The 16,052-nt window shown below is 45.5% G+C and overlaps 1 protein-coding gene across 1 annotated transcript in view; it reads left to right on the top strand.

Annotated features, from left to right (window-relative positions):
* Positions 1–15,614, top strand: part of LOC148538395 (uncharacterized protein C3orf20-like) — a 51,875-nt gene extending 36,261 nt beyond the window's left edge. Inside the window, exon 9 of the mRNA XM_088453833.1 lies at positions 15,373–15,614. Within this exon, the coding sequence (XP_088309959.1) occupies positions 15,373–15,385 (13 nt within the window). The 3' untranslated portion in view covers positions 15,386–15,614. The remainder of the gene's footprint in view (positions 1–15,372) is intronic.
* The last annotated feature ends 438 nt before the right edge of the window (positions 15,615–16,052 follow it).

Raw genomic sequence — 16,052 nt, 5'->3', positions numbered from 1 at the left:
CAGCCACTGTGTACACGCAATATGTTGGTGAATGTCGTCGTTCACCGACATATCTCATTGGCTGTGCTGCACAGCCGATGGACAGATATGTCTGTCACACAGCGGCAGTTGCGAAGAGGGCACGCCCCCGACCCGCCCTCCGGCTGCCTGGTCCCACCCCCCGGGACCCGAGGGCACAAGCGGATGATGGCCGTTCAGTGTGTATGAACGACCATCATCTGCAGATCACTCAATCTGCAAATATATCTGTTAGGTGTGTACCCACCTTTACAGTCCTCTAAATTAAAGACTGATGAACTGATTAGTAAGCAAGAATGCAACAACAATTACATTATCAGGATGGATTGATGGGTGTATATACTAAAAATATATTGTTACATTGGAACTGTTCAAATATCTTCCAACATACTTGACAAAAGTAAAAGTTGGGCCATAGAGCATTTCTTTTATTTATTTATATTTTATAATAAAAATGTTATAAGTGTGAAATGGAAAAATTATACAAAAAAAACATCATGAGAAAAGGCAAAGTAACTGCATATCATAACAGAAATATAACTCTAACACAAAATATAAAGGGGAGGGGAAGGAAGGTTGTGTGTGTGTGTGTGGTGGGGGAGTATTGGTCGCCTAGGTGCTCAAGTACGAAGAAGAAAAAAAAGGGCAGGAATGGGATATGCCAACTCTGTGAAAGTAGGAACAGTACATTTTAAAGGATAATACCAGCTCACCTGATCTCAGCTTTTTCCTAGTTAGCCACTCTAAAGCAGGTTTTTAGAAATGGAGATGTTGCTCATAGCAACTAATCAGATTCTAGCCATTATCTTCTAGAAGACGCTAGATAAATGTTAAGTAGAATCTATGGGCAACATCTCCATTTATAAAAACTTGCATTTTAGTAAATATATACCCCTAAGCATCCTGATTCATGATTGAGTTACAAATAGAGAAAGAACCCTATGGAGATTTTCTGTACCATATGTTTCATGTCATTATATGTTTGTTACAGCACTGCTTTTTAATATATTGGTGCTCTATAATGCAGGATAGTAATAATTTCTCCCAATGTATATGAATGGATACATCATTGACAACAAAACATGATTTGTAACATTATCTTCTTGCACAATTGGAAAATTCATTGTTAAAATACAAAGTCCACAATAATTATGTTCTACATTTACTGAAGTGTGAACAGTACACTTTTTTTATTATTGATCAATTTATTTGCAAACTAGTAATGCCACATTGCTTAATGCTGCAGTAGGTGTCAACCTAAAGAAGCAAAACATATAAACCTATTTAAAAGCAAAATGTTTTAAGTTGAATCCAAATAGAAATATGTTATTTTCACTTTAATTTCATGTAAAAGCTAGATAAAGCATGAGGCTATATGCATGGAGGACTTGCCTCTTGTACGAAATTACACAGAACTTGATCTTAATTTCTTTGCATAAGTCATAGAATACCTCCCCTGGCCAAAATTATGAGAATTTCATACACCCATTATCCATAACATTAAAACCACTGACAGGTGAAGTGAGTAACATTGAGTATCTCGTTACAATGGCACCTGTCAAGCAGTGGGATATATTAGGCAGTAAGTGAACGCTCAGTTCTTGACGTTGATGTGTTGGAAGCAGGAAAAATGGGCAAGTGTAAGAAACTGAGCTGCTTTGACAAGGGACAAATTGTGATGGCTAGATGACTGGGCCAGAGCATCCCCAATGGCAGGTCTTGTGGTGTGTTCCCGGTATGCAGTGTTTACTACCTACCAAAAGTGGTCCAAGGAAGGACAATTGGTGAAACACCATCAGGATATTGGATACCCATTGCTCATTGATGATCCTCGGGATCGAATGCTAGCCCGTCTGATCCGCGCCCACAGAAGAGCTACTATAGCACAAATTGCTGATAAGTTAATCCTGGTTATGACAGAAAAATTCAACAAGATCCTTGCCTAGGCTATCATTAGACCCATAGGAACAAGCGGGACGCCTGGACATCGTTTCAGGGACGTCCCTCAGTTACAAGCTCCCCGCTGGCCACACATCACCCGCGGCCGCCATTTTTTGAGACCTGATTAAGCTGCTGCAGCAAGCGCTTACCTCCTTTCACAATCCTCTCTATTTGCTGCTCACACCAGGGAGCAGGGTGGTGTTGCTGGGTCCTCATACTGTGATCTTGTCTTGTCTGGTCCAAAGATAGTGCTCACAAGCCATACTATAAGTTTTAATTTACAGACCCAGTGTCATATATATCCTGAACACCTGGGGCTCCCCCTAGTGGCTCCTGATTAAATCGCACATCACATCCCTATACCATGGAGAAGTTTGTGGCCAGACCACAGCGTGCACCTAAAGGTCAAACTACTAAAGGGAAAGACAAAAATGTAGCTCCATCATCATCTCCTGACTCTCCTACTTCACCTCCAGCTGACAATATTCTGGACGGAACCTCTAAATCGACTCAATTTAGTACCGCCTCAATAGCTAAAGCCCAAGAAATATCTGAGCTTCTTTCTCCCTTGCTTGACAAAAAACTGTCCGGCCTCAAAGAAGCTATAGAATCAGCAGTTTCGCAACTTAAGGAACATGGTCGACGCTTTACGGAAGCAGAACAACGTATCTCCAATGTTGAAGATGAGCTAAGAGAGGCACAAAGCGTAATACGTACACAGGAATCAGCGATCTCTGCTATGCAGGAAAAATTGGAAGACTTAGAGAATAGGAATCGCCGCAACAATTTAAGGTTAATAGGCCTACCGGAATCTGTTAAGCAAAGAGATCTCATGGATTTCGTCTCTAAATGGTTACCCTCTGAGCTCAATTGCTCGGCTTCTTCCAATACCCTCATCATAGAACGAGTTCACCGCATAGGCCCTGACCGTGCTTCTGACCAGAGAAGACCTAGGCCTGTCATAATGAAAATGTTGAACTACCTAGACAAAACTCGCATACTGGACGCCTACCGCAAATCAGAAGGCCTCACCTATCAGGGACACAAATTGTTGTTGTTTCAGGACTTCTCGTATCAAGTAGCAATGAAAAGAAGGGAATACTCTACTATTTGTAAAGTATTATTTGATCTGGGACTGAGATTTGCATTAATGTACCCTGCGAAGCTGAAAGTCCTACATAACGGCAAACAACACTTTTTCGATTCTCCATCGTCTGCAAAGACTTTCCTGGACTCTCTAACTGACCAAATCACTCCTCAAAATGATATCGTGACTTAAGAAGATACATTTAATCGTACAAATCCGTCTCCTATCGCAAACATGGAGAGTTTGTTATTGGAAATATATATCTTATGCTTGTTTTCAAGATTTCTGGTTATTTTAACAACTGCTAAACGTCAACGGCAGAATTGTCAAGATAATCTCTGGTTTGTTGTTTTCTCCCCTTCCTTTTACACATTTACCATTCCTCCTCTTTCATATCCCCTTTTTTATTTTCTTTTATTTCTTTTTTTCAATTATCGATACTTTTATACCTCACTGGGTTTAAATAGGCCCGTAGAGCCTTATTTTTTGGTTCTTAAAATTTTCAAAAATTGTAAGACTGCATTATGTTTGTTATATTCCATACATTATGGCAGGTCATGTTTTTGTTTTTGTGTTATGTGTATTTTTGTAATGGCACTTTCAAGGTTTTACTGCAGGCGCTCTCTGCATGCTGGGACTGAGAGCGTGATGGTCTCTTTACGATGGTTCATTTTTTTGATCTACAGAACAGGTATAGGATAACACAATGTCTCACTCTATTGCTGATCTCACTAAAACACAAAAAAACATAAGATTTTTAACTTGGAACGTAGAGGGTTTAAACACCCCGATTAAACGGCGTAAAATACTACAACAACTTAAAAAATTTAAACCTGACATAGCAGTGCTACAGGAGACCCATTGGAGACAGGGTGACCCTAATACTCTTAGAGACTCATGGATAAAAGATTATACAGCTGCATCTTTCACATCTAAAAAAAGAGGGGTGCTGGTGATTTTCCATAAATCTTTAAAATACACAGTTGTAGACTCGATCCTGGACACCGAGGGCAGATTTCTCTTTCTTAAACTGAATTTAGAAGGTGAATTAATCACGCTTGTCACTTTGTACGCTCCCACAGGTCACAACAATGCATTCTTCTCCGATCTCTACGCCCGACTCCAGAATTGGGCAGAAGGCGCCCTCGTCATAGGAGGAGACTTCAACACTACTCTTTCTCCTAGTCTGGACAGAACGGGAGCATCCGGTGAGTGGCGGGGCAGCACATCTCCAACGCTACAACTACTAATTGAATCCCTCGCCCTAGTAGACCCATGGAGACACCTCCACCCCTTAGCACGTGATTACACGTTTTACTCCCACCCCCATCACTCCTCAGCTAGATTGGACTTCTGGCTGGTCTCAAGCTCATTAATTAATAGGATTCAAACATCTCATATAGAAAACATAGTCATCTCCGATCATGCGCCTACATGGTTCACGTTACAACTATCTACCCCCAAAACATCTTCCTTCAATTGGAGATTCCCCTCATACTTATTCACTTCTCCAGACTTCAAAAAATACTTAGAACAACAATTTCTTAATTATAATAATGATAATGCTTCTCATATTGGCGACATATCATTGTTCTGGGCCGCATCTAAACCAGTAGTGAGAGGGCATATTATGGGATATGTTTCCCATAAACGCCGTAAACTTAACACACGTTTCACGGAATTGAGTAACGCCCTATCACAATCGTATGCCATTATGCTGCAAAATAACAACACAGAGACACGGCGGAATTATTTGAATAACAAAAATTTATATGACACATTGTGCACTGAAAGAGCCCAATATTATCTAGATTTCCAGAAACATCGCTATTTCCGTTGGGGAAATAAAGCGGGCAAACTGCTAGCTAATATAGTGAGAAGTCAGAAAACATCCTCTCCCATTCTTTCTCTTAAAGGTCCCCTAGGATCATTACATACCAACGAGGACATTGCGGCCTCTTTCTTACAATATTACACAGACTTATACTCCGCACAGGATGATAACCCTGTTCTGGGGATGAACTTTTTGAAAGAGGCTAATCTACCATCCCTCTCTGAAGAGGCCCGCGACTCCCTAACAACTCCTGTTTCGGAGTTGGAGGTTGCTCTAACTATCAAGTCCCTGGCCAACGGAAAGACACCCGGCCCAGATGGCCTTAGTGCCGAGTACTACAAAATATTAAATCCACTTGTAACCCCTCATTTAGTTTCCTTATTTAATTCAATATTGAAGGGAACCTCAACACCACCAGACTTTAACCAGGCCCGAATTATCCTTCTCTTGAAACCTGAGAAAGACCCTACGCTGACCCAATCATATAGGCCAATATCTCTGCTCAACCAGGATTTTAAAATCCTCACTGGTATTATCGCTCAACGTTTACAATTAGTATTGCCACATCTCATACACACCGCACAAACTGGGTTTATGAAAGGACGACACTCAGTGATCAACGTCCGACATTTGATTGCAGGATTAACTAAATCTCACCAAATGAGAAATAACCAAACGCTCCTTGTCAGCTGCGACGCTGACAAGGCCTTTGATAGGGTGTCGTGGAACCACCTACTGCGCATCTTCCAGCTACAAAATTTTGGTCCCGAATTTATTACATTATTCAAAACAATATACCACACCCCTATAGCATTCCTAACAGTTAACGGCCTGAATACTCCATCCCTTAGACTACATAGGGGAACCCGACAGGGTTGTCCCCTATCTCCTTTATTATTTAACCTGGCTATAGATCCTCTTATCCGCACCTTTTTGCTATGTCAACAATGGCAGGGAATAAATATCGGAAATAATACTTTGAAAGTCTCCGCGTATGCGGATGACTTATTACTGTATTTTGAGAACCCACATTCTGCCATACCTAAACTCCTTCATATCCTGAAAGACTTCCATATTATCTCTGGTTTTTTGATAAATTATAACAAAACAGAGGCCTTGGCCCTACACTCGGACGTCACAAAAAACTGGAAAAATTCTTTCCCATTTAAATGGGCCAAAACAACTCTAAAATACCTAGGCCTTAATATCCCGGCACATCCCTCCGCCCTATACTCAGTCAATTTCCCTGCTTTAATACAACGTACACTTTTAGATTTTAAAAAATGGAAACATCTCCCACTCTCATATCTCGGTAGATGTCAATTAATTAAAATGATATCTTTTCCTAGGATTTTATATCTTTTTCAGATGCTCCCCTTGCTTCCTTTAGAATCTGATTTAAAATTGATTAACAAGGCGATCAGCAAGTTCATTTGGGCGAACAAAAAACCCAGGATTTCATTATTCAAACTCAGACAACCACCTGCTTTAGGCGGAATTAATCTCCCTTGCTTAAAATCTTATGCTATTGCGTCAAATTACCGATACGCAATTGACTGGATTAGAGGAACAAATGGATTTGCTGACACACTAATAGAGCAATCTTTTAGTGTTGAAATGCCATTAGCTAGTTTGCTACACACACGACCCTTGTCCTTTCCACCTCACGTAGCACAAAATCTACTACTACATACTACATGCTTGGCTTGGCGCCGAGCCAGAACTCAAATGAGAGTCCCTCCCAATGTCTCCTTGTTCCTTCCTATCGGCCATAACCCAGGGTTTGATGCTGGTTTTCTAACACAGACTTTCAAAACCTGGAACACACAGGGATTGCGTTACATATATCAATTATTGGATCTCTCCACAATGACTATTTACTCTCATAACCAAATACAGTAAAAATTTCCCTGTATCCAAATCCCTTTATTTATATATTTCCAAATACGTAGTTATGTCAATACTTTACTCCCTAAAATTCCCATTATACCTGGGAAAAATGGTTTGGATGATGTGCTGTCTCGCTGCCTCTCTATGTCATTTTCCACTTCTATGCTATACACCTATATACGCCGGGAAATAAATTTGGAAGTGGAGACGGTGGGATTTGCCAAGTGGCATTCCACATTCCCTAACATACCCCTATCCACCATTTTGAAATCTTTTGTTAGACTCAATAAGCAATTAATTTCGGCTTCATACGCGGAAATGCAGTATAAATTATTGCATCGTGCCTATTTCACCCCCAAATTAAGACTCATCACAGGTACTTCCACAGACTCAAATTGTTTTAAATGTGGTCAACCTGATGCGGATCTAATGCATTGTATGTGGCACTGTGCGGAGGTACAGAGGTTCTGGTCCTTGGTACACACCTATATTTCCACCAAGTTGGGAATTGCCTTTGAACTAACACCCGAGTGGGCTATGTGGGATATTGTACCATCATCTGGATCATCCTGTGCCCCTGGAGGTGCCCGTCTATTACTAGCAAAGATTGCAGCAGCTGCGAAAAAAACAATATTATCTCAATGGATATCCACTGACACTTTAACACTCAGTCTTTTACAACCTAGAATTACGCACCTATTTAATATGGATTGGTTAGAACTATCCCTTAATAAAGACAAGGAAGCAGAGAAGTTCTTTAATATTTGGCTCCCATATGTTCACACATTAACACCTCAGGTTAAAGACACGCTTCGAGCTGCAGTTCAACTTACAGCCTGGTATAATGAAGAAACCTTGTCTTCAGGTGAACCACCATTTTAATTCCTGTATTGTTACGTTCCTCATGGATACATTGTATTGCACATCACTGTTGTGGTCCTGTTGATGTCTTGTCATTTTCTGATCAATATGTTATATTGTTTATTGCGGTTTTACAATAAAAATATGTTTAAAAAAAAAAAAAAGATCCTTGCCTAGGCAAGTAAAGAAGACGCCTTTGTGGGGCACTCTTTAATCAAAATTGTTCTCTATATCAAAATAGTATGAGATGATGATTAAATTAAAATATCAAATTTTATTAGTATACTCATTAAAATATATGGGAAATAATTGTGAAACAATAAGTTATTTCCGAAAATTACGGCAAATATGATCACAAATAAGACTCCTAAGAAAAAATATGAGATATGGTAAGAACTTACCTTTGTTATCTCTATTTCTACGAAGTCCATTGGGTTCCACAGGATACCTTGGGGTATAGGTGACGACGTCAGGCATCGGGCACCATAGAGTTAAAGTTTTCAGCCTCCCAGGATGCACTAGGGTCCCCCTCCTATACCCCGCCCCTGAGCCAAGGCATCTCAGTTACGTACCAAGCCAGAGGCCGGAGGAGGAGAAGGAAGAGAGAGAAAAAAGATCTGGACACATACAAGAATCACATCCTCACCAGAGGGAGACGGAAAAAACGGTGACCAGAGTAAAGCCCATCTGCAGCACAGGTGCGACAGGGCGGGAGTCCTGTGGAACCCTATGGACTTCGTAGAAAGAGAGATAACAAAGGTAAGTTCTTACCATATCTCATATTTTCTACATCAGGGTCCATAGGGTATCCACAGGATACCTTGGGGATGTCCCAAAGCAGTATCCTTCAGGGTGGGGATGCTCCTGTGCTGAAAGGAGAATCCGTCGCCCGAAGGAAGCATCCTGAGAGGCAAAGGTGTCAAACGCGTAATACCTCACAAAGGTATGGACAGAGGACCACGTGGCAGCCTTGCAGATCTGGACTGCAGAGGCACCACGTCAAGCTGCCCACGAAGGACCCACAGACCTAGTGGAATGAGCCCTCACAGAGGATGGAACCGGAAGGCCTTCATGAAGATAAGCTTCTGAAATTGCCATCCGAATCCAACCTGCCAAAGTTTGCTTTGAAGCAGGCCAACCCTTTTTATGGAAGCCACAGAGGACAAACAAGGCATCCGACTTCCGAAAAGAGGAAGTGCGGTCAACATAAATCCTTAAGGCCCGCACAACGTCCAAAGTGGCCTCACCCACTGAAAGGTCGGGTGAGTTAAAAGCCGGGACAACGATTTCCTCGTTGATATGGAAACCTGAATTTCTTCCCAAAGTTGTTTCATGACGAGTGCGCAGCACTGCCCTGTTCCCATGAAATATCAAAAAAGGGGGTCTACAGGATAGAGCCCCTAAGTCAGAAACACGTCTGGCTGAAGCGATGGCCAGAAGGAAAATTGTTTTAGCTGTCAGCCATTTAAGGTCCACTGACCCCAGTGGTTCAAACGGCAGACCCTGGAGAGCCCTCAGGACCACAGCTAAATCCCAAGGCGCCACCGGTGGAACAAATGGCGGCTGAATTCGAAGAACATCTTGCATAAAGGTGCGCACATCAGGGATTGTAGCAATCCTACGATGGAACCAGACGGACAGGGCAGACACCTGCACCTTCAAGGAAGCAAGGCGAAGCCCATGGTCTAGTCCCGCCTGTAGGAAAGCCAACACTCTAGACAGACGGAACTCCCGAAGTGCATAACCTCTCGGCCGACACCACTGGAAGAACGTATGCCACACACGATGGTATATTCTTGAAGAAGAAGGCTTCCGAGCTCTTAGCATAGTTCGTACTACAGAGCTGGAAAACCCCCTGGACCTTAACATGGCCGTCTCAACAGCCATGCCGTCAAAGACAGCCGAGTCAGGTCCGGGTGAAGACAAGGACCCTGTGACAGAAGGTCCGGTCGTAACGGCAACCGCAGAGGAATGTCCACGGGCAGCCCCTGGAGGTCTGAGAACCAGTGCCGCCTGGGCCACGCGGGAGCTATCAACAGGAGCGTCCTTCCTTCCTGTTTGAATTTCCGGATTACCCGTGGAAGGGAAAACGGAGGAAATAGATAAGCAAACCGGAACGTCCACTGGACGGACAGAGCATCCACCAGAGATGCCTTTTCATCTCTTGTGCGAGACCCGTACACCGACAACTTGTTGTTGTGCCGAGACGCCATGAGGTCGATCTCTGGAAGACCCCACCTGTCCACCAGAAGTTGAAAGACGTCCTGGTGCAGTGACCATTCCCCCGGATGAACGTCCTGGCGACTGAGAAAGTCCGCCTCCCAGTTTAGGACTCCCAGGATGAATACTGCTGATATGGCCGGGAGATTGCGCTCCGCCCAAACCAGGATTCGGGACACCTCTACGAGCGCCGCCCGACTTTGGGTTCCTCCTTGCCGATTTCTGTAGGCCACGGTGGTGGCGTTGTCCGACTGGACCTGCACGGGGTGACCTTGGAGAACCCGATGTGCCTGCTGGAGTGCATTGAAAACCGCGCGGAGCTCCAAGATGTTTATTGTAAGCTCTGTTTCCGCCTGAGTCCATCTGCCCTGGAACAAGTGTGGACCCGTGACTGCTCCCCAGCCCCGAAGGCTGGCGTCCATTGTCAACAGGGCCCAATTCGCCACCCAGAATGGACGACCATTGTTGAGATGGGTCGTCTGCAACCACCAGGCTAGGGACAGGCGAACCTCCGGAGTGAGCACCATCATCTGGGACTTTAGACTGAGGCAGTCCATTCCATTTGGACAGGATCAATTGCTGCAAAGGTCTGGAGTGAAACTGGGCATATTCCACCATATCGAATACTGCCACCATGGAACCCAGTAACCTCATCGCCGAGTGCAGAGACACACGGCGACTCTGCAGACAACTGTACACCCTCAACTGTAAGGCAGAGATCTTTTTCCCCGTCACAAAGATCCTTTGCTGCCTGGAGTCCAATAAGGTTCCGAGGTGTAGAATCCTCTGAGACGGGATCAGGGTGGACTTCTGCCAGTTTATTAACCAGCCGTGCCATTGCAGTACCACAATCGTCAGGTCCAAGTGGCGTAGAAGGAGCTCTGGAGATCCTGCTACCAACAGAAGGTTGTCTAGGTACGGCAACATGCGGACTCCCTGCAGCCGCAGGGAAGCCGCCATGACCGCCATAACCTTGGTGAACACACGTGGTGCTGTCGCCAGGCCAAAATATAACGCCCAGAACTGGAAGTGATCGTTGCGGATTGCAAACCTGAGGAACTGTTGATGGCGTGAAAGAATAGGGACATGCAGGTAAGCGTCCTGTATGTCCAACGACACCATGTAATCCCCAGGTTCCAGCGCCAGAATGATGGACCGTAGGGTCTCCATCCGAAACCTCGGAACCCGCAAGGACTTGTTGAGTGCTTTGAGGTTGAGGATTGGACGGAACGACCCATTGGGTTTCTGCACCAAAAACAGATTGGAATAGAAACCCAGGCCCCTCTGGGAGAAAGGAACAGGCACTATAACTCCAGCCTGGAGCATACTGTGCATAACCTTCCGCAGTTCCGCGGCTTTGTTCTGGTCTGATGGAAGACCCGTGGTGAAGAATCGGGATGGGGGCCTGTGCCGAAAGGAGAGGGCATACCCGTGAGAAACCACCTCGAGAACCCAACTGTCTGTCGTGGTTACTGATCAACTCTGGGCAAAGGGAGGCCCGGACCGTCAGGCCGCAGGCTTGTCATCGGACTTAGGGGCCGGACGTCTGGTACTCCAGGCCTGTTTCCGGGGCTTGGCCGATTTTTTGGGGCCAGCCTGTCGGGGAAAAGACTGTGGCCTACCCTGGGCCCTGTAAGGCCGAAAGGACGACGTACCTGAACTGGAAGGAACTGCAGCAGACGGGAGACATGCAGATTTGGCTGCCGCCAGCGTGGCTACAATTTTGTCCAGATCCGGACCAAATAGGACTTCTCCATTAAAAGGCAAAGCTTCCAAGCCCTTTTTGGAATCAGCGTCCGCCTTCCAAGGTCGCAACCATAAGGTGCGACGAGCAGCTACAGCTGCCGAAGAAATCCGAGAAGTTAGGGTACTGATATCTAAAGCCGCTTCATTGATGTAAGTGGCCGAATCCCGGAGATTGCCTACCAACTCGGTCTGTTCAGCCGAACAGTCGGTATCCAAAGACGCCTCCAACCTATCCGCCCAGCGCTCCATAGCTTTGGCTACCCAACAAATGGCCATAGCCGGCCTGGCTGCCCCCCACCGCGAGGGAATAAACGGACTTTAGGTAGATCTCCACCTTATGGTCCGTAGCATCCTTCAAGGAGGACATGGAGGGCATGGGCAACGTGGCACTTCGGACCAGGCGTACCACATGAGAATCCACCTGTGGAGGGGATTCCCACTTAGAAAAATAATTGTCCGCAAACGGGTAAGCCACCGCCAAGCGTCTCTGAGGCTGATACAGTTTGCCAGGGTGTTTCCACGCCTCCTCTAAATGGTCTACTAATTGACTCGAAAGAGGAAACACTGTGGCGTCACCCTTAATATCCTTAAAAAAGACATATTTTGACTTGGACACCGGAGGATCTTCATCCTCAATCACTAAAGCCGTGCGGACTGCCCGAATAAGGCCAGGAATATAAACCTTGGACTTAGTGTCCGACTCTTTAGTACGGAGAGGTTCTTAGTCAGAAAGATCCAGAATCTCCCCATCATCAGACGTCCTGTCGTCATCCTCACCACCGGCCGCAACACAGACTCCCCCAGTAACACATCCGACAGATGCTGTACAGAACTTGTCAGTGAATTAACCCACGCAGGCTCCTGAGAGACCTGGGGAGGGGAAATAGAGAGACTGTGGGGTACCATCAATTGTCTCGGGAACCCCTGCATGGGTGACGACACCACTGACTGCTGGGACAATCCCATCTGTGAAAACGCAGGCTGCGGAGCTAACTGGCCCACTAGGGTTGTAAGCGCTTTGGCGAAACAAGCCCAGGGCGGTTCCTGTGCCAGAGCCGTGACAGTAATTGGCCGCGCCAATAAATAACACTGCCGACATAGCCCCTCCGCGCTACCCTCCCCCTCCACTATAGGTACCTTACACGTAGTACACAGAAGCTGGAGAGGAAAGTCACTCTCAGACATGATGGTAAGTATGTGACCCCTCTCACTGATACTTGTTAGTATAGTGGGAGAACCACCCTGCAATCACTGCACTGCAAGGGCTTTAGCAGAAGAAGAGCAGGGACAGTGAAATGGCTGACAGTAGAAAGTGAAAGTACAGGCAGCAGACGCTAGCAGAAGTCACATACAATACAAAGAAATCAATTCCTGCACTATCAGCGCTGATCCTCAACTACGCAGACACAGAGCCTGGTAGGACACAGCGCTGCATACACAGACCTGTTACCAACGGAGGAGAGGTATGCCGGTGGACCCAGACCACGATGCCACCAATCATCAGTGTCCAGCAGCGCTCACCATGCTTCAGCAAAGATGGCCACCGAGGAGCAGAGAGGAGGCTGGCCTGGGGGAGGAGCGCTGCCACAGGGCCAGTCAGCAGATGCAGAGAGGGCTGTGTGCAGCAGGGGAGGCGCCGGCTGTGTACAGGGAAGGCGCGCTCCCCTGGCCTGCAATTAACCCCTAGGACGCCGTAGCGCTACCGCTCAGCCGTGGTCCGCTGTCCCAGGGGGTAGTGGAAGCGCAGGTTACCTGGCTCCACGCTGCAGCCAGTCCCCAGGGAGCCCCCTGCCTGGGGACCCACCGCGGGACCCCGCTGCTTACCTGCTGCCCCCTTGAATCCGGCCTTGGTCCCAAACATCTGGGGTCACTGCTAGCTGTGACCCCAGATGCTTACCAGCATCCCCGGCTCAGTGCCGGCGTTCTGGTACCGGCGGGGGTGTAGGGAAGACAGCATGGACGTCAGCATTGACTGTCCATGCTGTACTTCCAGATGAGCAGTCACAGCTGCTTATTAAGAAACTTCAGGGGCTAACCTTAGCCCCCCTCTAACAGGTGCATCCGACTCTGAGCCGGGCACCAATGGAAACTGGGATGCCTTGGCTCGGGGGCGGGGTATAGGAGGGGGACCCTAGTGCATCCTGGGAGGCTGAAAAGTTTAACTCTATGGTGCCCGATGCCTGACATCATCACCTATACCCCAAGGTATCCTGTGGATACCCTATGAACCCTGATGTAGAAAAGCTAATATCCTAGTGGAATAAATAAGGAGTAGGTATCTCTCAATCACAAACACTAGCTGGGTATAATAGGTTCTAAAATTAAACATGTTCATTCAAATTTGACAATCTGAAAGTGGAAAGAAAATATAAAGTATGATTCTGGTTGGAATGTATGTGATCTTATCCTCACAAAAGATATATATATGTCTCGGACATGGACAAAATAGATTGACTTCTCTGACTCCAGGGTGCACCACCAACTATTATCTGAATCTAAAATAGATGTTTTGAATCTATATGGCTACACTACTGTTGGTTCTTCCTCATATACTTATTATTTGACATATATTCCTGTGCAGAATCTTTTTTCCACATTTCCCCTTCCCTCTTATTTTGATCTATGATAGAAAGGTGTCACAGCACACAGTACATCACAGCTTGCTGTGTATGGGGCTGCGTAGCCGCAGACCGGTCAGAGTACCCATGTCCACTGCTGTAAGAGCCTACAATGGGCAAGTGAGCGTCAGAGCTGGACCATGGAAGAGGGTGGCCTGGTCTGATCTTTCATGTTTTCTTTTACATAACGTGGATGGCTGGGTGCATGTGCGTCATTTACTTGGGGAAGAAATTACATCAGGATACATTATGGAAAAAAGGCAAGCAGGCGGAGGCAGTGTGATGCTCTGGACGGCACTCTGCAAAACATTGTTCAGAAGTGGTTTGAGGTACTGTACCTCTCAACTTACAGGACTAAAAGGATCTGCTGCTAACATCTTGGTGCCAGATATCACAGTACCCCATCAGAGGTCTTGTGGAGTCCATGACTCAATGGGCAAAATTTACTAAGCGGCGGTTTGGTGGTGGTTTCTATTCTGTTCTAAACCCTGGCGGTTTGGTGGCGGTTTTGCAGTGGCTTTTAAATGACAGCCCTGTTCTATTCTATAATATGTTTTGACTGTGGTTTTGCTATCTGCAGATTTACTAAGTCCAAAACCGCTGCAAAACTGCCATCAAAACACATTTTAAAATAGAATAGAACATTAGAATAGAATAGAACAGGGCTGTCATTTAGAAACCACTGCAAAACCGCCACCAAACCCCCGGGGTTTAGAATAGAAACCGCTACCAAACCGCCAGGGTTTAGAATAGAATAGAAACCGCCGCTTAGTAAATTTTGCCCAATGGGTCAAAGCTGTTTTGGCATCACAGATGGGCCCTTCACAATATTAGGCAGATGGTTTTAATATTACGGCTGGTGGGTGTATACTTTGAACAAATCAGCATTCATACAGAGTTATTGTTCTGCTCAGTAACAAGAGTGCTGCAAGATATATTGTCTCTAAACAGTCACATTATAATATATTTTCAGCTGGTCACCTATTGCATTGTTTAGTCTTTTGTCATCTCATGCAAGAACAGGCAGGTTGGGCAATCAGAATATTTATAGCATCTTAGTTTTAAATTAGCTGTCCTTATCTTGTGCAACGTGTTGTCATCACTTACTGATTCATAAGGCATGGGATAAACTTCTGTTTTTTATCTTCTCTCTACAGTTTGCTCCTTTAAATGAATGGAAGTGCTAGACAATGACAAGATGCACCCACTGGTGGTAAATAATAAAAGTACCAGTTTATTCACATCAGAAACATGGAGATTTACTATATGATAATCTGCAAGAAATATTATTATCCTGCACAAGAAATATTAACTCTAGTTTCAAATTGATTAAATGAACCTAAATGTGTTGCTTGTTGGTGTTCTATTTGTATGCACAAACACACAAGATCCCCTCTGCAGACTTCTAGAAGCCATATGGTGGGTACACACTACACGATATGCTCCCTGAGCGATATCGTGTAGTGTTGTCCCCGGCAGGCTGTGCTCAATGTCGTTCATGACATTGAGCACAGCCGCTGAACGATATCATTAATGATATCGTTCAGCGCCGGGCTCTCTCCCCCATTCCCTGACATGCAGCAACCTGATGAGATCGTCAGGTTGGCCTGCATGTCATCCCGATGAACGATGATGACGAATGACCCGCGGGAACGCGCGTCGTCATCGTTCATCTTTTTGGGGTTAAAAATGGACGATAAAGTGGACGACTGAACGATAACGTTATCGTTCAGTCGTCCACTTTATCGCCCAGTGTGTACGCACCATTAGTCACCAGCTCCATATTACACCAATCACTGATAAGGAGCTAGGATGTATGAATGATGAACTCTGGAGT

This window comes from Taudactylus pleione, unplaced genomic scaffold (assembly GCF_031769625.1).
Source record: "Taudactylus pleione unplaced genomic scaffold, aTauple2 ptg000040l, whole genome shotgun sequence".
NCBI lineage: Eukaryota > Metazoa > Chordata > Amphibia > Anura > Myobatrachidae > Taudactylus > Taudactylus pleione.
This window is presented reverse-complemented; position numbering and strand designations above follow the sequence as displayed.